At 41.1% G+C, this 20,608-nt stretch overlaps 1 protein-coding gene across 7 annotated transcripts in view; it reads left to right on the top strand.

Moving 5' to 3' along the window:
* Positions 1-20,608, top strand: part of WWOX (WW domain containing oxidoreductase) — a 941,967-nt gene that overhangs the window by 266,803 nt on the left and 654,556 nt on the right. For all 7 annotated transcript variants that reach the window (XM_055305708.1, XM_055305709.1, XM_055305715.1 and 4 more), the window contains exons 7-8: positions 2,415-2,600; positions 8,066-8,330. In XM_055305708.1, the coding sequence (XP_055161683.1) occupies positions 2,415-2,600; positions 8,066-8,330 (451 nt within the window). The remainder of the gene's footprint in view (positions 1-2,414; positions 2,601-8,065; positions 8,331-20,608) is intronic.

Below are 20,608 nucleotides of genomic sequence, written 5' to 3' on the forward strand. Positions count from 1 at the left end.
GACACTATTCTCAAAATTGATCTGCAATTTTTTTTTTATGATAGTCACAGAGAGAGAGAGAGAGAGAGAGAGGCAGAGACACAGGCAGAGGGAGAAGCAGGCTCCATGCACCAGGAGCCCCATGTGGGATTCGATCCTGGGTCTCCAGGATTGCGCCCTGGGCCAAAGGCAGGCGCCAAACCGCTGCACCACCCAGGGATCCCTGATCTGCAATTTTTTTTTTTTTTTATTTATGATAGTCACAGAGAGAGAGAGAGAGAGAGAGAGAGAGAGAGGCAGAGACACAGGCAGAGGGAGAAGCAGGCTCCATGCACCGGAAGCCCGATGTGGGATTCGATCCCGGGTCTCCAGGATCACGCCCCGGGCCAAAGGCAGGCGCCAAACCACTGCGCCACCCAGGGATCCCCCTGATCTGCAATTTTTAATAAAGATTTTATTTATTCAATTGAGAGAGAGAGAGAGAGAGAGAGAGAGAGAGAGAGCAAGCTGGGGGAGGGGCAGGAGGAGAGGGAGTAGCAGACTACCTGCTGAGCAGGGTGCCTGACCCTGGGCTCCGTCCCAGGACCCTGGGATCATGACCTGAGCCGAAGACAGATGCTTAACTGCCTGGGCACCCAGGTGCTCCTGATCTGCAGTTTTAATATAAACTGCATCAAAATTGCTATTGGCTTTTTTTTTTTTTTGCAGAAATTGAAAGCTGACTCTAAACTTTATGTGTGCATGCAAGACTCTTGACTAGCCAACCCAAGCTTGAGAAAGAACAGTGTTGTTCTTTCAATGTCACTTCCAATTTAAAAGTTTTCTGCAAAGATTTAGTAGTAAAGACTATAGTATTACTATAATAATGGAATAGAGTTGATCCCAAAATAAACTCTTAAATTTGGTCCGTTGATTTTCGTCAAAGGTGCTAGGACTAGTTAATGGGTGGAATCATAGCCTTTCTAACAAATAAAAGTGCAACAATTGGAATACCTGTATGTCAAAGAATGAAGTTAGATCTCTTGCATTCACCTTGCTTCTGTTTTAGCTTATAATGGATCATAGATCTAAATGTAGGAGCTAAAACAAACTCTCAGAGGAAAAAATAGAAGTGTATCTTAGTGCTGTAGGGTTAGGCAATGGTTTCTTAGATATGACTCTCAAAGCACAAGTGACAAAAGAAAAAAATACATACAACTTGCATTTCATTAAAATCAAAACTCACAAAGAAGATAATTAAAAGGGTTCCACCCACCCCTATAACAACTAGAATTTACATTTAAAAAATATTTTATTTATTTATTCATGAGAGACAGAGAGAGAGAGAGAGAGAGAGAGAGAGAGAGAGAGAAGCAGAGACACAGGTAGAGGGGGAAGCAGGTTTCATGCATGGAGCTTGACGTGGGACTCGATCCTGGGTCTCCAGGATCAGGCCCTGGGCTGAAGGCAGTGCTAAAGCGCGGAGCCACCTGGGTTGCCCTAGAATTTACATTTTTGAGTACACTTCATTAATATTTTGTGTGCATTTGTATGCTCATACAAGATTATATATTTTGTTCTATAACATGCATGTTTTACAGTCAAAAGATGTATCATTTTAATGGCTGCATAGTATTCTATCATATGCATATATTCAGATTCATTTAATGATTTCCCCAGTTTTATATTTTATTTATTTTGTAATGTTTTGGTTTTATATCATAATTACAAACACTGTGGATAGCCTTGAATTTTTGCCTTTTTACAATTCTTATTAGTACCTTAGGATGATTTCCCACAAGTGCCATTTGTTTATGAGGATTTAGGATTTTGATTCACATGAAAGATTTATTTTTTAAGATTTTATTATGACACATATTAAATACATACAAAAGAGAAGAAAATATTATAATAAATCTCCACTTACCCATCCCTGGGCTTGCTTGTTTCTAAAGCGTAGTTGTAATTTGACCTCTGGAGGGAATATATTCAAACAATGTGTACCTGTCTCTTTAAACAGAGTATTTCCTCCTTGATATGTTTACTTTGAACTTGATTCCTGTATTTGTCTTTATACAGCCTATTTTCTCTTTTTTTTTCTTAATCTAGTTTAAGGGATATTTTGATTTTATAGGTGATGAAGCTAAGAGTTGGATAAACTGAGATGCACAGATAAAATTAGATTTTAGAATCTGGGTTCCATCCAGGGTGACCAATTTTCCCGGGACGGTCCTGATTTTAGCACTGGAAGTCCTGTATCCTAGGGACCTCCTGGTGCCTGCTGCCCACTCACAGTCTAAGCCATTCCCCAGCAGAATGGCTTTGTGGTGTCACATCCCATTTCCAACTGATGAATCTTGAAGACAGTGAAGAGTTGGTTGTTTCTGTCAGAGCCTGGGTTATCCTTGGTTTCAGAGTGTTTGTGTCTGCACAGCATTGGATGTTTTGTTTTTCAGATCTCTTCATGTGCTTGTGTGCAATGCAGCGGCTTTTGCCCTACCCTGGAGCCTCACAAAAGATGGCCTGGAGACCACCTTCCAGGTGAATCACCTGGGGCACTTCTACCTTGTCCAGCTCCTTCAGGATGTCTTGTGCCGCTCAGCTCCTGCCCGAGTAGTTGTGGTCTCCTCCGAGTCCCATAGGTAGGTGAGAATCTGATGTTTCACATGCCCCCTTTCTTGTCCCATCCGACCTCTCTCCAAGGCTCCTGGTCCTGAAAATGCTTTTTCAGTAATGCTTCTCTGGAAAGTGTGGGTGTATATTCAACCTGGCTTCTTGAATTGTTCCGAGGTCTCTCTCTTTTTTGAGATTGTGGAGGATTATTTGGGGTTTTTTGTCTACAACAGTGCAGATGGTTTCTACAACTATACTTCAAGCCCCTCATTGATTTTGCTTCGAGATGGAATAATAATTGATTAAATCTGAATGCCTGACCTTTATCGATTTGTCATTCAACAACTTCAACACCTCACCAAGAAGAATGTGCAGTTATTCTAGCAGGAGAAACAATGCAATTAAAGACTGCGAGATGAAATCCAATTGTTTTATAATGAGAAATTAGGGAATTCAATGCAGACATTAGCTGTGTAATTGTAGAAAGGGAAGTACTGTAGTTAGAACATATTAGAAATCTGGCCATGCCTCTTTTGGTTAAAATTTCAATTAAAACATCAGATGGCACTTCTCTTCTATTACCATTAGGAGAATATCCAATTGACTAAAAAGGCATTTGAAAATTTCATCGTATTTTCAGCATATTTGTTTCTGGAGCTGGATAAACAACTATTTGTCTAAAGAGAAGTAGTCAGAGAAGACAAAGGGCTTCCCTGGTGAGGCTAGATTTAATGCATGTTAGGGAGATTTTCCTGGTGTGGTTGGGAGCTTTCACTCTCAGCAAAGTAGCTGGAAAAAAAATAATGTGCAAGGACCTATTTTTTCCCTTCTTCTCCGTCTTAAGTCCTGGAATGTTTTAGTGACCCAGAATGAAGCTTATTTTTTTAATCATGCTTCCATAAAATGTAACCCCTGGGACTTGGAAGAGAGAGACCAGCCAAGGGTTAGCCTGAACCCTTTATCACTCCCAAACACAGGGGCTTATGGTATAAGTGACACATTGCAGATAGATTTACTTTTACCATTTTAAATTTATGATGGCTGAAATGAAAGGGAAATGCCCGTAATAATCCTCCCCCGTGTTAAAAGACACGAAACATCTAGTAATTAGGTGGTAACAAAATCTGGACATCCTTATCTTTGCAAATCACACCAGGTTTGTGAGGGAAAAAAAAAATAAGTGGAATGGCCCTGCTCAGGAGTGAGGGAGGCCACTGTGGGGGCCGGCGCGGGAGAGCGAGCTCCGGAAATAAATCTGCCAGCCCCGATCGTTTGCCAGATGTGGAGGGCACCACGGGATATGTTTAAATGAGTTGGTATTTAATGGGAGATTATGTTGAATTGTCAGCTGCTTGCTTCCCTTTGTAAATCTGTATCTCAAATGGTATTTCATGTGACGTCTTTGTTCTCTTCTTAACTGCCGCATAATTCGAGCCTACCTTGGAGATCTGAATCTTAATTTCATGTAACAGATGAATTGGAAGGAAGAGCCCTGATCTCCTGAATTAGATCCATTTTAGTTTATAGACCAGGACTTCCTGAAATGGTTATCAGGCCCACTCCGGTCTGGTGATTGGCACTGGTTTTTTCTGCTTTCCGGTCAGCCTTTGCACGTGTGAAGGGGTATTTTTACCAAATGCTAATTCCCCCACACTGGTGTGTTTTTTACACTTGTGTTACCCTCCTGTGGTGCCCAAGAGACAGTGTGAATACTGGGTGCATAGTCCTGGGAAAGCACTTACTCGCTGCTCAAGGACCCAGAGCCCTAAACCATGTTGTAAAATGGAAGTGTTGATATCTAATTACCTCCATAAACCTTGGCGGAGTCTCTTCGTTGGAGTCAAGACCCCCTGTTAGGGGAAAAATAAAGTCCTATGTTTGCAGAAAATATTATACCAGACTGCCCCCGGGCAAAATATTTATTAGCCTCCCTGTGTCTTCACTGTATTTTACTTACTTATCTGGAGTCTGAGCAAGTGAATGGACTTTCTACATACCCAAAATACATCATATTAAAATGAGAACTCGCCTTCCTTGCTGTGAAAAATTTTCAGATAACAATTAAAATAGAATGAAAAGAGCGAGCAGAGGGCTGGCTGAACAACTCTGAATGGCTGCAGCTGTGTTGAGTGCCAAGTTGCTACACACAAACACACACACACACGCACACACTTAACTTTTGATGCAAATTCAGTCTTATTCTTTGAACATACCAGCTTTTGTCTACATAGAATCCAGACTAATTATTTTTGTTTGGTAATTTAAAAATCCTCAGTTAAAAAAAAAATAAAGGAGCAGTATATATAGAAATACAAGATAGAGGTTCCCACAAACAGCAAATGTTAATGTCCAGAGAGCAAATGTTAACATTTTACTGTATGGGTAGGAGGATAATTCTATTAAGACATTATTGTGTGGTTTTGTCAATTTTTCAACTTGAAAACAGAGTCGGCAGCCTTTGAAGAGTTGTTTTACTGCCTCTTGAGCTGAGAGGTGAATATGGTCGTTTTTCAGGAAGCCTGTCCTGGTTCTGAGGGATCAGAAAGCTTGCCCACCCTTCCCGCTTCCTGGAGGACTGTCAATACAAGCTAATCAGGCCTTCAAAATGAGCCTGCTGTTCAGGAGATCAGCAGGGCAGGAAATCAGGGGTTCACTTACGGAGGGGGGCTGCTTGCCAAGAGTGGGCCTGCCATTTAGTAGCTGTGCTTCTCTGTCCTAAGAACTTCCTTCAACTTGGTTTCATCTGGTCATCATAGTGTGTGTGTGTGTGTGTGTCTATGTTTTATCTCGTTTCTAGATGAAGGACTAGGAATGATTTCCTTTCCCCCTCTTACCCTCTCTAGTGTTCTGCAGTCATGAGATACTTCTGTGTTGTCCTTAAAAACCAAAACAGGGAATTCATTCTAAACTTTAGAAGTGCCATGTGCAAATATTGATAAAGAACATAGAGGACCTGAAGCTAATGCTAGGTTTTCCCATTGGAACAAGGAAACTTGGCCCTTAGTTTGGAATTCTCAACCCATGATCAAACTTTAATTCTCTAATCCTATATTTAGTCCCCACTATGTGTCAGGCATTGTGGTAGGCAATATGCAAGAGGCTTACTGTCTACCTTCAAAGAATTCACAGTCCAGAGTTGCAAGCAGGTAAATAAATGGCTTGCAGTCTGGCATGGTAAGGACAGAGGCACGGTGTGCAGGTCAAATGCAAAGATGGTATGACTTGCTTTGTTACTGATGTTGAAGGGGGGTGGTGCGAGGTTATTGAACACTAGGAATATCATGCATGGCCTGGGTCCTGGTGAGTGGGAGCCTACTTTCCATGGAAACATGTTTCAGTCTACTTTGCATGGCTCCTTTCAGTCTGTCCCCCATTGCCACCTAAGAAATCATTGTGACAACAAGCAGTTGGGGGAGTTTCCTGGAAGAAATGGCACTCAAATTGGGTTGGGCTAAACAGATATGCCAAAATGGTTTCCAACAACATTGATGGAAGAAGAGTGAAGAATGAGAGAAGGATGTTATTTTTATGCCACACTATTTAGATGCTGTCTAGATCCTTGATCCTTCTTTCTACTCATAGTAGGTAGAATTTCCAAGACATGGCCCATACCTTGGATCATTAGGTTCTCAACAGTCTCTTTTTGTAGTATCTTGTTACTACGTTGAAATAAAGTTCAAAAACGATATAACTTCACTGCATAAGTGTATTTTAATTCAATATGCTAGCTTAACTGTAATGGGAAGAAAAAATAAATGTGAGACAAAATAGCATGTTTTCTTCCTCGAGCAGGACTACAGGAAAGGTAAGTAATCAGATGTGCATGCCTATGGATAAATCACCTCCATTGGGATACTCACGAATGCAGACTGTTAATAGGTGTGTGGCAGTGCAGACTCAAATACTACCAGCATGGAATCAAGCCTCACCTCCCCCAAAACCCCACGAAATCTGAACATGCATTCATTCTTCATTTGCATGGTTGTTATACTACACTCTTGGAAATGCAGTGGTTGTTAAAACTGTGTATATATGTAAAACACAGCCAGGCTCTAGGCTCAGATAATTACAGACAGGCTTTTCATCTGTGTGAATGTCCAGTGGACCAGTCTTCACTGAGCAATACTCTGTCTGCATTGTAGGACATCTACCATCCCCAGCCCCTGCCGGCAATCATTATAACAACCAGAAAAAGGCCCCCATAAATTTTCAAATTTCCCGCTAAGTTCTACTGCTTTAGATGATTAAGCTCAGAAGTCTGGGCCCTTCCTGTGGTTTGGGGACTTGGAGACAGGCAGCCAACAATTAGTTTCAAGGTCTTGGTGCTGTATCCATGATAACATTTCTGGCCATCGGCTTTGTTGATGACTTTAGAGCAGCAATGTCATTTAACACCAGAAATTGGATGTCACTGACTGAGTCTTGCAGAAGGGATATTTAATTTCCATTAAAACGTGAATTTCATCTATCCCTCTGATGCTTTTCCTTGGTCATAGCTCAACCTGAGCTGCTTATATTAAGGAACAACCAGAGTATTCCACAATTTTCATTTTGCCTTTTGCTTCTATTTCCATAGCAGTTACCCAGAGTACTCTCCTTATGTTTCCTTATTACTTGGTGCAAATGCCCAGACTTAATTTAGTGAAGGAAGTGTTTAGGGGTCCTTAACCATCATCATCTAGAAAATCCCTTTTGTCACCATCCTTCTTTTTTCTTTTAGGGCAGTCATTACTTTGTTACCTAAGAAAGGAAGAAAGAAAAAAAAGAAAAAGAAAAAATGGAAAGAACCAAACAGCTGGTGTTTAATGACTCCGTCAGACCCAATTATAAAACATCAACTACTTAGTTTGATTTGTGTGTATCCATGCCATGGGTATACTTAAAAACAGTAGACTCTGCCAGAACTCATTTTGGCTTTGTTTACATTTATCTTTTAAACGTATAAGACTATTGATGGCACCTCACCAAGGTTATAACCCCTTTATAATCATTAATTTTTAATCTGGAAAAGAGTCTTGGGGGCAGCAAGTCTCATCTATATTTACTTGGATGCTAAAATGAAAATATACAGGACTCATGCGTTGGCTAAAACAACCCAGGAAAACCCCGTCAAAGGTTAGGAATGTGATATCTTTCTGCTTCCAAAAGCAGCAGCCCTTTATTTAAGATGCTTTTCCATTTAATTTAATTATCCTTGAACTTCCTGTTGAAGGTTTTAAAAAAATCAGTGTTAGAGGCAGGAGGGAGTTCAGGCGTGTTAAGATTGCCCCATTTCTGAGTTTGGGCCTTTATTTACTCTGTCTTTGGACTCAGTTGGTTTATAGTGTTAAATCACTATTGTCAGTTTCTAGGGGAGACTGTTCCTATGTTTGCACAATTGTGTTCTCAGTTGTCTCTGTGTGGTTTCCTCAGATTTCTAATAAAAAAAAAAGATGCTATTATCAGAAGTCAGAGATTGGCTGCTTCACATCCTATGTCTTTTTTTTTTTTTAAGATTCACAGATATTAATGATTCCTCGGGAAAACTGGACTTCAGCCGCCTTTCTCCATCTAAAAGTGACTATTGGGCCATGCTGGCTTACAACCGGTCCAAACTCTGCAATATTCTCTTCTCCAACGAGCTCCACCGCCGCCTGTCACCTCGTGGGGTCACATCGAATGCCGTGCATCCTGGAAACATGATGTACTCCTCCATTCATCGCAACTGGTGGGTGTACACGCTGCTGTTTACCTTGGCCCGGCCATTCACCAAATCCATGGTAAGTAAATGGATTCTGTTGCCGCAGACACCTTCAGTGTGCCATTATGGACATGTGCATTTTCTTCAGCTTCTTGTCTCTTGTAGTGATGGATCTGGTCTTGACGGTCACATCCTCAGACCTGTCAAAGCCATCAGAAAGGGCTCTCAGATGCACCTTGATTGACTTAGAATGCATTTGTTTCTCTGAAGGCGTCTTGGGGGGCTGGATAGTAGATGTGCTTTGAAGTATTGCATTAAGAATAGCTGGAAGTTTTGATGGAAATGGTTTGCTATCTTTTGATGCAATTGTTTTATTAGTCTTATGCAGAAAGCATGGTATTTGATAATGGTGTTTCAGGTCAGCAGGTGAAAAACATGGATTTGTGACCACTGAATTATCAGAAGAAGTGATTCCTTTGTTTCCACTGAGAATCTTATAGTTGATGTTCTAACCTCACCTGGAGAATATTTTGTTGGTTGGAAGTGCATTTTCTCCTTTACCTCCCCAAAGGTGAATCATTTTGGATGAATCACACTTCTGTGGTTAGATTTGGAAATGTTCACAAAGGCAAATATGAAGTTTTTACATTTTTAATGGTTGTATAATAGCCATATCTAGAAACTTCTTCCATGAAACATTTTAATAGAAAGTCTTTTAAGTGAACAATGCATATTTTACACGATATATTCGGTATGGTATTTTTCGAAACCAGAGGGCTCTAAAAACACTCTGAAATAGTGCATTCTAGTACAATTCCAGTTAACTAACTTAATATCTAATCTTCAGAAAGGCCCAAACACATTTTGGCCCCTACAAGTATCATAAGGTGAACTCATTATCCTGGGGGAATGATCCTATGCCTCTGATTACAGTTTGTCTCCTCTAGTGGTTGTTCCCACGTACCGTGGTAAGGCACTTAACCAGTCCTAGCCTGATTCCTCACAACTAACATGGTGGTATGGGTTGATGTGGGGATTGACCATAACGGATATGACATTTATAATAATGAGTATAGAATTTCTGTTGAGACTTTAATCTGACTTACCAGCAGGGATCCACCTACCATATATGACTATGGAGCCCTTGAAAAGTGGCTAATACACTAGGAAACTGAATTTTAAATTTGATTTTACTTTAATTAATTTAGATTTATAATTCATTTAGACTTTAAATAGTTGCATGTACCTAATGGTTGCCAGATTGGAAGGCACAGTTAAATAATGTGCTGAGCATGGTGTCTGTGTAGGAGATGTGTAGTATTCCTATTATGGTGGTTGTTATTCTTGTCGTTATATTACCTTTGGAGAGGATTATTCTCCCAAATGTCATTTTTTTTTTTGTGTGTGGCATATAAGGGTCACAACTAAAGGAGTCTGTAAACTGGGAGTCTGGCGGTGGTATTTGGATGAACCTCTGTCTCTGTCCCCAGAGGCCCAAAGAGAAGGTTATTGACAAAGTAGGAAGGGTATCCAGATGAAGAGAGCCTGGTCTTCAGCCTGTACTTCTGGTCCTCCAGGAAGCCATAGTAGAATGAACTTTCCATGTCCTTGTCCCCAGGTAACTAAAAGACAGCATCTTTTATCAGCCACACATGTACTTTTTTAGATAAGCAAATAGATTATGAAGACTGTGAAATATGTATGTAGGTTTAGACTTGTAGGAAATTTCTAATAATATCTTCATATATTTAGGTATTTGGTGGTATTCCTAGCCATCAGCGTTCTATGATTTGGTTTATAAAACGGTGGAATGGGACCAACTTGTCAAGCTCATAGACAGTCATTTCTAGTTCATAAACATTTTGGACTCTGCATATGTGGGAGAGGCATGAGCATGACCTGGAACCTGTGATGAGTCTGTGTCACTGGTGGGTCAGACTGGGCTTACTGGGAAAGTCAATCTGGTGTTTTATCCTTCTGTACGTGGCTTGACATTGCTTCCATCGTGATAAGATACTTGTCTCATGGACACAGATGCACTTCTACTTTTTTTTTTTTTAATAATGTATTTACTTGACAGAGATAGAATACAAGCAGGGGGAACCCCAGGCAGAGGGAGAGGGAGAAGCAGACTCCCTGCTGATCAGGGATCCTGATGTGGGCCTTGATCCCAGGACCCCAGGATCATAACCAGAGCAAAGGCAGATGCTTAACCGACTGAGCCACCCAGTGCCCTGCACTTCTGCCTTTTTAACACAAATTTATTTTTGGACATAAGCCATATAGTTGCATTCCATTCTCACCCCATGTGAAAGCTGGCTTCCTAAATGCTCATGAAGAAGCTTAGCATGTATACAGTGTCCTCATGACCAGTGGCTGTCTGTGCATCATGGCTCCATCCGTGTTTTACTCCAGAAGTGTCTCCCTTGACATGAATGTTGTGGAGTACACATCCCATTGCACAAGGTCAAGGAATAAAGCAGCACAGCCCAGCCTTGAGCTTGGAGGCTCTGCTTTTGCTTCTCCACCAGAGCTGACTCCCTGAAGTATTAAACAACAGTATTCTAATATCAATGTCCCTGTTTTATTTGCTGTGACTTGCTGTGACTACGGTGATTTTAGTTACAGTAATTAGGTCACCCTTCATGGAGTCAGGCTATTTTAAGTGCCTCTTTAAGGAATATTGTTGCAGATCAGTAATTTTACAATTGGATGTTCTTGTGCAACTTTATTAAATGTAATCTGTCTTTTAAATGTTGCCCTTTTACAGTTATACATTTCTAATTGTTGCTGTAAATGCATTATCACTTTGAAATTAATTAATTTTTCCATTTTGGCCGCCTGCAGTATAATAATCACTAATGAGAAATTCACAGGGATTAATCTCAGCACAGCGATCCCTACTGGTAAATCTGTATCTTTGGCACCTCGTCCCCTTGAGGTCTGGAGGTCAGGACAGGTGGATGAGGAGTCTGCGGGGGAAGCGTTTGTCTCCCTTCCCTCTGATTTATGCAAAAATAAAACAATACATACAAATGGGAATAGGATTTCTTAAAAGTAAGCTTTACCCTCAATGTTGCGCTTGAACTCACAATCCTGAGATCACGAGTTGCATGCTCTACCTACGAAACCAGCCAGCCCGACACCCCAAGAATAAGGCTGTCCTTAAATACTGTTTAAAAAATACGCAGAATTCTTTAGCTGCTTTTGAAATATCTTAAGGGAAACTAAAGTTTGGTGGGAGCTTTCTGTTAGTGAAGTCACATCTACCATGTCTTTCTACTTTCTTTTATGCTATTAAAATACTCAAAAAATTACATTTTGCCTATGTATATTTGAATATACATCATAAATATATATATAAAGTATTCATACATAGATATTTCTCCAAGTAACTTAATTCACAAAACCAGATCTGGTGACAGTCGAGATTTTCAAGGGTAATTTTGGGTACTGGTGATTGTTGCTATGTGTGGGGCCTTTAGATTCCTGCCATACCCCCAGGCATGGTGCGACTTGGTGCATGAGGCTAGACATCGTGATGCTTTATGCCTCGGCGTAGATGCCTTCTTTATTCCTCACAGCAGTTCTGCTGTGTTAGTTCAAATATTAGAACTATTGCCCTCCTTTTGTGCTTAAAAAGCACAGAGATCTTACCCAGTTTGCCCAGGAGAATGTCATACCTGCCTGCAGACCCTTCAGCATCTCCTCCCAAGTGCACTTGCTGTGTCAGAGGCACCACAGTGGCCCCCACCGTGTATATCTCTCCTGGTGCCGTTAGGTTTCCTTTTTCAGATGTTTGAAAGTACCTTCATGAACTTAACCCTCGGCCTCCTCCACCCCCCCTCCCGCCCCCCCAAACTTTCAGTTCTGGTAAACAACATCTGAACTAGCATTCCTAGGTCCAAGCCAGCCCTTTGCGGATCGGTATGTAAATTTGAAGCCGAACACTGTCACGTGGCCTCTTAGGGTGTTTTGTGCGACCAAATATTTATGTTGGCAGGTAACAGTAGAAAGAATATCATGTGTTAGGGTAGCAAGAGCTTAGCAGATGTTTTAGGGAACTGCGTTTTCAAATCATTTTACATTAAAAAACGGCTTGAGTTTGTAGAACTTCTGGAATGATTGAATTATGTTTCCTGCAGCCGTGTAAAGCCAGTCGTTGTGCTGAGTTTTAACAGATGTGCAGCTACTCTGCTAATGGATGGACCTGCAACGCCGGTTCTGTTGCAAAGTTATAAATTATAACTAGAAAAAAAGCATAAGATGTCATTCTTCTAACCTTCGCGAAAGCCAAGCTGAGTAATTCTGCCCTTGAATAACCCGCTGCAGGGTGATTTATAGTTGTATAATTTAAAACATAATGAAGGAGATAATAGATGTTGATTTGTTCTTTAAATTAGTGTTTTAGAAAAATACTTCTCCCCACCGCCACCTTTAAATACCTGCAGCTGACTACACTCTAGATACTATCAAGGACAAAAACCCCCGTTCGAGTCTTTACTGGAGCAGAACGCAGGGGCCTTTTTCCTTTTTCTGTGTTGGGAGGAGGAGACACAGTTTTCAGTGTTTAAATTTCAGCATATTCTTCACTAATCTAAATATTTTGGGACTCCCGAGTGAGGGTTGAATTCTCTGGCTGCCCTGCTCTTGCCAGTCCAGATATGTGAGAAGACGAGACTTCTAAGACCCCACTGTGGTTGGGTTGCACTTGACCTTTCCTGCAGAACCCCACAGGAGTACCTGGTGGCCATGCTTTTCCTGCCTAGGTCACATCCCTGCTACCTTACACGTTCTTCTTACTTTCCAGGATTATCTTTGGCATTGGTTTTATTAGTCACCTCTGATTCTGTCCAGAGCTTTAAAATTAACAGTGTTTGCTCAATTCAGAGTCCAAGGGATATGGCGAACTGAAAAAGAGCAAAGGATCTAGGATCATTAGGCCTGTATTCAAAACTCAACATTTCTACCTTTTTTAGTTATAGAATTTTGAAATGCTTCCTTCTCTGTGAGGCTCATTATTCTATGTCCGTTTTTGTGTTTTGGGCTGTGAGTTATTAACATACAGTTAAAAGTGTTTGGAATAATAGAGGTTTGTTTTTCTCATATATCCAGAAACCCAGGTGCTGCCAGGGGTATGTTTGGCTGCTGTCAAGACAGTTCCTTGGTGATTGTCTTGGCTTTTCCCTCATGCTTATAAGGTGGCTGCAGTAGTGCCAACCGTTGATTGCATCCTCTGTGATGAGGTCTAAAGGTAGGATGGGAGGGATGGGACCCGCCTCCTTGCATATTTCCCTTCTTTATCAAGGAAGAGAACATTCTGTCTCAGAACCATACTCTGTAGCCCACTTTGCTTCAGATCCCACTGGCTGGGATTGAGTCCCTTGTCCATTCCCTAGGTGCAAGGGAGGTTGGGAAAGTGCATTTCTGGCATTTTGTATCTCATGGGTGGGAAGTGTGATCTGGTGGCAAGGGAAAAGGGTGGGGTAATGGCTTTTGAGCAGACTCTATTGAATAAGCATGCATACAGTTCTCTAATCTGTCAAGTGGGAATGTTGTCTATTTTATGGGGTCATTGTGAAAGCAATTTAGAATTGAATGGAAGGTACCGGGCATTGTCTGGTCCCCTTCCATGAAACCAGCTTCACTGAATTCAAGCTACTTGCAGCCCCATTCTCCTTCCTTCTCCACAATGTTGAAGCATATTGTCCTTTAGCCTAAAACCCTCCTTTCCCTCCACTTTTATTTTTTACACATCCTTCAAGACCCAATCCAAACATTGCATACCAAGGAAGCATCAGATCAAGATCTGGACTGGACCCTCCTTTATATGCTCTCCTAAGAGCTGATGCTCCTGGTACCATCTGGCGCGTAATAGCGCCCCATAAACACATGTCGAATGAACGAAGGAAGGAATCCCAGAATTTCTCCTCCATGATATTGAACACAGACACAGCTTAGAAAAAAATAATGTGTGTGATTTTTGTATGTAATGCTTTTCTCCCCCTCTCTTGAAGGTCCTGTTTTTGCATTAACATTACTGTATCCCTGGTCCATAAAGTAAATGCTCAGTAAATATTTGTAAATGAATAAATGAAAGACGATTAGGTGCTTAATGAATGACAGCCATTAAGGCATCCCTTATCACTCGTCTGAGGTGGGCAGGGCACTGCAGTTCAGAATGTGCAGATGAGGAAGCGGATGAGGCCCAGGGCCCGGCTGGCATCCCACAGCTAGTACAGAGGAGAGCTGGGACCAGAACCCAGGCCCTCTCAGACTCCTGGGCAAATGTCGGATAAGGGATCTGCTAGGGGAGTGCATATGGGGGAAAACTGTAAGGAGAGAACCACAAGGCTCAGGGAAGACAGGGCAGGCTCCGTCCCATGCTACCTCCGGGGCACATTTCATAACCCGGTTAGTATTCATGTGTCATACTGGGATGTTATACCTACCTCATGGGCTTGTGTTGAGAATTGAAGGAGCTGAGGAATGCATAGCATCTAGAATGGGCTTGATGCTCAACAAACATTAACTGGTATTACTGTTATTACTGACACATCTTGAGAATTAAAGATCATGAGTATATAGCATGCAGATCATGCTAGGTGCTCAATAAATATTTACTACTGTGGCTGTTTTTGTCATTGCTACTGTCATCATTATGTTTTCAGGCCAGCAAGAGGTTGCTTCTCTTCCCAATGAGTCAATGCCCATTCTCCCAGTGATGGCTCTGGATCTGTCACTGAAGGTCTCTTGCAACCATAGAAGCACAGAAACACCACACACCAGCCCAAGTAACGTGCAGAATGGCAGCTACGACTCAGCGGGTTTCCATGGGGCACAATGCAGGCCCTCCTGGCTGTCTGTGTTTTTCCCTTGTTTTTTGTTTTTTTTTTTTAAACTAATATTTTATTTTATTTATTTATTTAGAGGATTTTATTTTTTGTGTTTGAGAGACAGCACACAGGAGTTGTGGGAGGAGCAGAGGGAGAAAGAGAGAGAGAGAGGGAGAGAGAGAGAGAGAATCTCAAGCAGACTCCGCACTGAGTGCCCAGCCCGACTCGGGGCTGGACCCAACAACCCCAAGATCGTGACCTGAACCCAAATCAAGAGTCAGATTCCCGACAGACAGAGCCACTCAGGTGCACCCCGACTGTCTGTTTGAAGCTACCGTACACCTTAGCTTTAAGGGAAGATCGGCCCTTTCTTGTTAAAGACAAAGGGCAGGGAAATACACGTGGCTCCATGAGGCTATAGCCTCTCATCGTGGCATTTTCCCTGCCTTGCTTTTCAGCGTTTTAAGTCTGTTTAGGCCTTTGTTCCTGAATGAGCACCCGAGAGGGTAAAAAGTGACTATCTGGCCTTAATATGTGTGACAAATTATTTAATGAACATTTAGCCAAGATTTGAAATTCCCCTAGTTTTATCTTCCTCGCCTTCCTTTCTCCTGTGTTCCTGCTGGCGTTTTGGTCATGTGCGGCCTCATCCCCACTCCCGTGCTAGCTCTTTTATTGCTTCTAAGTCCTTGGTGCCGCTTTTGATCCTATCCTCTCAGTTTCCTTTTCTCCAATTTCATGCTTCTTTCCAGTGGTTTTTTGGCAGGAGTGCAGCGTAGGCATTGGAGACCAGCACGAGGAGACAGATGCCAGGCACTTGCATTGCCGCTGCACTGTGTCTTCTGCGGACAGTGATGTTTGCATAAGTCACCAGACGCCTTGGTCATCCCTCACAAGGTGGACAGTGATGTGTGTGTTTAGCAGTAATAAAGAGGATGTGAATCTGGCAACCTGGGTTGTTCAGAAACTGAAACCCACACTGCCCCTGCCCCTTCTTCATCTTCTTTTTTTTTTTTTAGTAAGATTTTATTTATTTATTCATGAGAGACACAGAGAGAGGCAGAGACACAAGCAGAGGGAGAAGCAGGCTCCGTGCAGGGAACCCGATGTGGGACTCGATCCTGGGAGGATCATGCCCTGGGCCTAAGGGAGGCACTCAACCCACTGAGTCACCCAGGCATCCCAGCCCCCACCCCTTCTTATGACACTAAGAAACAGACATGTTGAAAATGAGTTGAAGTTTTCATGTCATGTGCAAAGTTACTCAGTGCCAGGCTCCAGACCCCTACGTTTACACCTTTATGTCTTGTCTCACTAAATTTAATTTTAGGGTTTGCTGTAGTCAAACCATTGTGTGTCTCTGAGCAAGTTGCTCATCCTCTCTAGGCCTCTGTAAATTGGTCAGTTGACCAAATCAGTTGTCCCATGGGTTATGGATTTTAGAGAACAGTATGATTTAAAATGAAATAAGAAAGGTATACTAATGTTGATTCATACTTTTAATTCTGAAACCATGAAAAACAAACGCACCACCAGCAACCATCACCACTGACTAAGGAAGGGGTATTTTAGACTCGCCAGAGCAGAGGGAAGCTGAATGAAGGGATCCAGGGTTTGAATCAGGTGTATGCTGACCTGGCATAAAGAATTTCTTTTCTTCTCTCAAGCACCTATTTCAGCCTATGCCCTTTTATAAATATGACACCCCATCTACTTACATTCCAATTTCTGTAGGTCTGGATCCCCGGGCATGGCTTCCCTGGGCCCTCTGCTTCTGGTCAGCTCCCAGGCTGTACTCGCAACACGAGCTGGGCTGTATGCATCTCAAGCAAGGCTCAGCTGGAGAAGGGTCCACTTCTAAGGTCATGTGCTTGTTGGCAGGATTCAGCTCCCCGTGACCTAATGGATTGGGCACTTTGGTTCCTCTCTGGTTCCCCTCACCGCATGGGCCTCCCCAGTGTGGCAGCTTGCTTTATCAGAGTATGGAAGCCAGGGAGGAGACAGCCTACCAGCAGTGTGAAGGGAAAGCCCTTTGCCACTTGACCATGGAAGTGACATCTTGCCACTTTTGCCCGTTCTGTTTGCTAGTAGCGAGTCACTGGGTGTGACCCACATTCACAGGGGGAGGATGTCACAGTGGCCGGAGACTGGGAGGCAGGGAGCACATTACAAGTTTAGTTTCATTGGTTTTTTTTCCATTGCCTTTTGAGAGGCTTATATGATGGGAGATGTACTCACAGACTTTGATATGTTTTGGCCTCATGCCATGGCGTGTGTTAACCACACGTTGATGTTTTTGCCTTGCTGTTCTCCAGTTTGAGTTCTTTCTGTGTTCCTGTCTTCTTCTCTCTTGTCTGGGCTGAGAGGTACTAAATGTACCCATTTTTGTTTTCTTATATATTTATGCATTTCTCCCTCATGATGGGAGTTAAGATTTAGACCTTTAATAAGAAAGCTTATGAAAAGAATAAAGTAACGTGTGGATTATGTTTCCTAAAGTCAAATATTTATTTTCTTGCTGCTTTAGTAGAGGGGACCATGTTAATCGATGGCCCAAATTTTCTTTCTAAAGAAACACGAATTGCCGAGTTTTGTTTGAGTTTCAAAAATTGGCCAAAGACCCTGGACTTATTTTATATTTATTTATTTATTTATTATTTTAAGCCATAAAGCTAGATAAGGCTCAGCGGTCATTTCCAAACCCATGTAGAATATTATTCTTATTCCAGACTATGTATATAGTCTTCAGGATTTCTTGTTTGGGTTTTGGATTTTTTTTTTTTTTTTTTTTTAGTAGGAATGTAAGAAGGAAAACAGTTTTATTTTACTGTTTTCAGAAAATATTATAGAGATTGATTTTAAATGTTGAACACATTGATCTTGAATGTGTTCATGTTGTAAAACCTCTCCCTTAAAATGTATAATAAATAAAGTATCTTATTTAGGAATATTCTAATTTCCCCTGTGAAATACCAAGCTTTTTCACTGAGCTGGGGCTTTTGTTTCTCCACATACCACCTTGTATAGAATCTGCACCACTTGAAACATTTCATCTTTGAGTTTTCATATGATGAGGTCTCTTTAATCATTTACATTTCGAAAAAAGAAAGTGAAATATTCTTTAAGAAGCCAAAGTAATCCACGGGAATGTATGGTGTTTGTTCAGCTGGATATCTTATTTATTTGAAGTACTGAGAGAAATCTCTTCTGACTGCTCAAAAAAGGGCAGAATAAACAGTAAGAGTGTCCAAGTAATCTGAGCTAGAAGGTCCCTCCTTTCACAGAAAAGTTATAAAAAGTATATTCGCCAGATCCAAAAAAAATACTGTATATCAACTACTGAGACCTGCATAATGTTTTCTTAGTATTCTCACTCTTTAGAAGAGAAAAAAAAACTGTAAAATCTGGGAACTTAAAATTTTTTTTGATATTTTAATATTCCTCGGCAGGTGAATGCAATAAGTCTGTTTTTCCTCCTGAGAGCATAACATGTCTTGTTGGCTTTTGTGTGTGCTATGTGTCGTTTGTCTCTTTGTTGACTGTATAACCATAAAAGACCACATAATGAAATTAGTGTGTTCAAAATCTCAGGGTTAACTCTGAGCACATTTCCTATAAAGAAGGCATTAAGAAGATGTTTAAAAGAAAAAAAAAAGAAAAGAAAAGACATATAACGTATTTCAAAAGAATTAGATTCTGGAATGTATCCAGTCATGAAAATAATATAGATTTCTTCTCCTTTTGTTCTCTGTTAAAACCATTAGGACCGAGATGGCGTATTTCTTGTGCATTAAACGTTGGGGAACATACCAGATTCCTTTATCCTGGACCTGGGTCTTTTCTCTGTTGTAGTTTGCTTTCCTCTCAATCTTAAGCTGGAGTACCACAACTTTCAGTGTCATTTTTGTCTCACTGCCAGGCTCAAGGCTCTGTGGGATTCATATTTAAATCCAGGGTGGAGGCCTTTTTCATCCAAAGCCAAATTAAAAAAATAAAAAAGAAAATAAATTAAGCTGACCTTTGCCATCTCTACCACTGATATGCCTCTATGTTACAATGCAATGTTAAGATTTGAAATGTATTCATTATAGTATGGGCGATTCACTGTGAGTTTTCCTCAAATGAGTGTGTGTTCTATGAGCCTAGGGGACAAAGCCCAATAAGAACAAAAACCATAGCTCACCTTTATCAGGGTTCACCTGTTCTAAGTACCTTTTATGTGTCCACTCCTCTATTTCCTGCTGTCCACAGCCAACAGTATTAGGTGGATAGGAATAGAGAAGAGCATGTGCATGTGTTTCTTGGAAGAAGAATGTATCATGATGCTAGTACAGAGGCCATGCCTGGGCTTTGACGGCAGAGACACCAGGCACCCAGTTTCCACCCTTCTTGATGGGAACATCTATAATCATGGATAAATCACACCACGTCTCTGGACCTCAAGTTTCTTTTTTCTTTTGAAATGGAGGAAGAGGTCTTACTGATTTCTAAGGCTACGCAAGAAGCTCTTGTCGGGGATGTTGTCTATTATTTGACCGTAAAACATGTGAAGCTCTGCCTCTGCATGTTAGAAATGCCCTCTCACTCTGATTCCCAAGGAGAACCCCCAAGGAACTACCATTATATCTTCCGCTTGGTAATGAAATAATAACATATTGCTGGAGCTCTGGTCCAATTTTGTGACTTCAAACCATATTTATGCTAATGGTGAGCATGTCGACTTCCTCTGGTTTTTAGCGGCTCTACATTTTGTTGCCCTTATTCTATGCTTTTTCTTTCTTTTTTAGTCACCTTAAATCCCAATTTTGGAAGCAGGTCAAATATGAATTAATGAAGCGATTTAGGTTGAAGTATAGGCATATCCCCTTAAATCTGTTAATAACATCAGACCAAAGGCAACTTTATCTTGGTCTGCACTTTGAGGCATATTTCTGAGTCATCCACACCCAACGCAAGAGATGATGCAACACCTTTTGACAAAATGGATTTTTTAATGACCATCCTATCTTCGGGATTTTGGGAAGCTTTCACTTCTGTTTCCACTTTTTTTCTTCATGTGATTAACATGATACTAGATGCTGTTTGCTGTCAAGCAATACTCCAGGTGCCCAGAGAGTAAATCTTTTAATTAGATATGCCTGTGTTCATATATGTGTATGCATATAATCACAATTCTTCAAGGACCTAATAAGCATATATTTACTTCTTTTTTGGTCTTTTTCTATTTCTCAACTACTATCTTTCTTCTATGCCCATTATTGTTTTCCAGTTAGCTATTTATATCTTTAATAGATCTTTGTGAAAAAATTATTTTATATTTAATTCATATAAAATGGTTTATAAAGATGACAAGAGCTAGAAATCCCAGTGTACATGGACACTTGCAGACAATAAGTACTCAATGAATGGGATCGTTACATCACGTAGATAGGCATGCACCCTGAAAAGGTCTGCTTGGGAATAAGGGAAGATAAAACCAGCTATTTCAGCCTGCTCTTTTGATCGAAGCTTTTTTTTTTTT

Source organism: Nyctereutes procyonoides, unplaced genomic scaffold (genome assembly GCF_905146905.1).
Source record: "Nyctereutes procyonoides isolate TBG_1078 unplaced genomic scaffold, NYPRO_anot_genome, whole genome shotgun sequence".
NCBI lineage: Eukaryota > Metazoa > Chordata > Mammalia > Carnivora > Canidae > Nyctereutes > Nyctereutes procyonoides.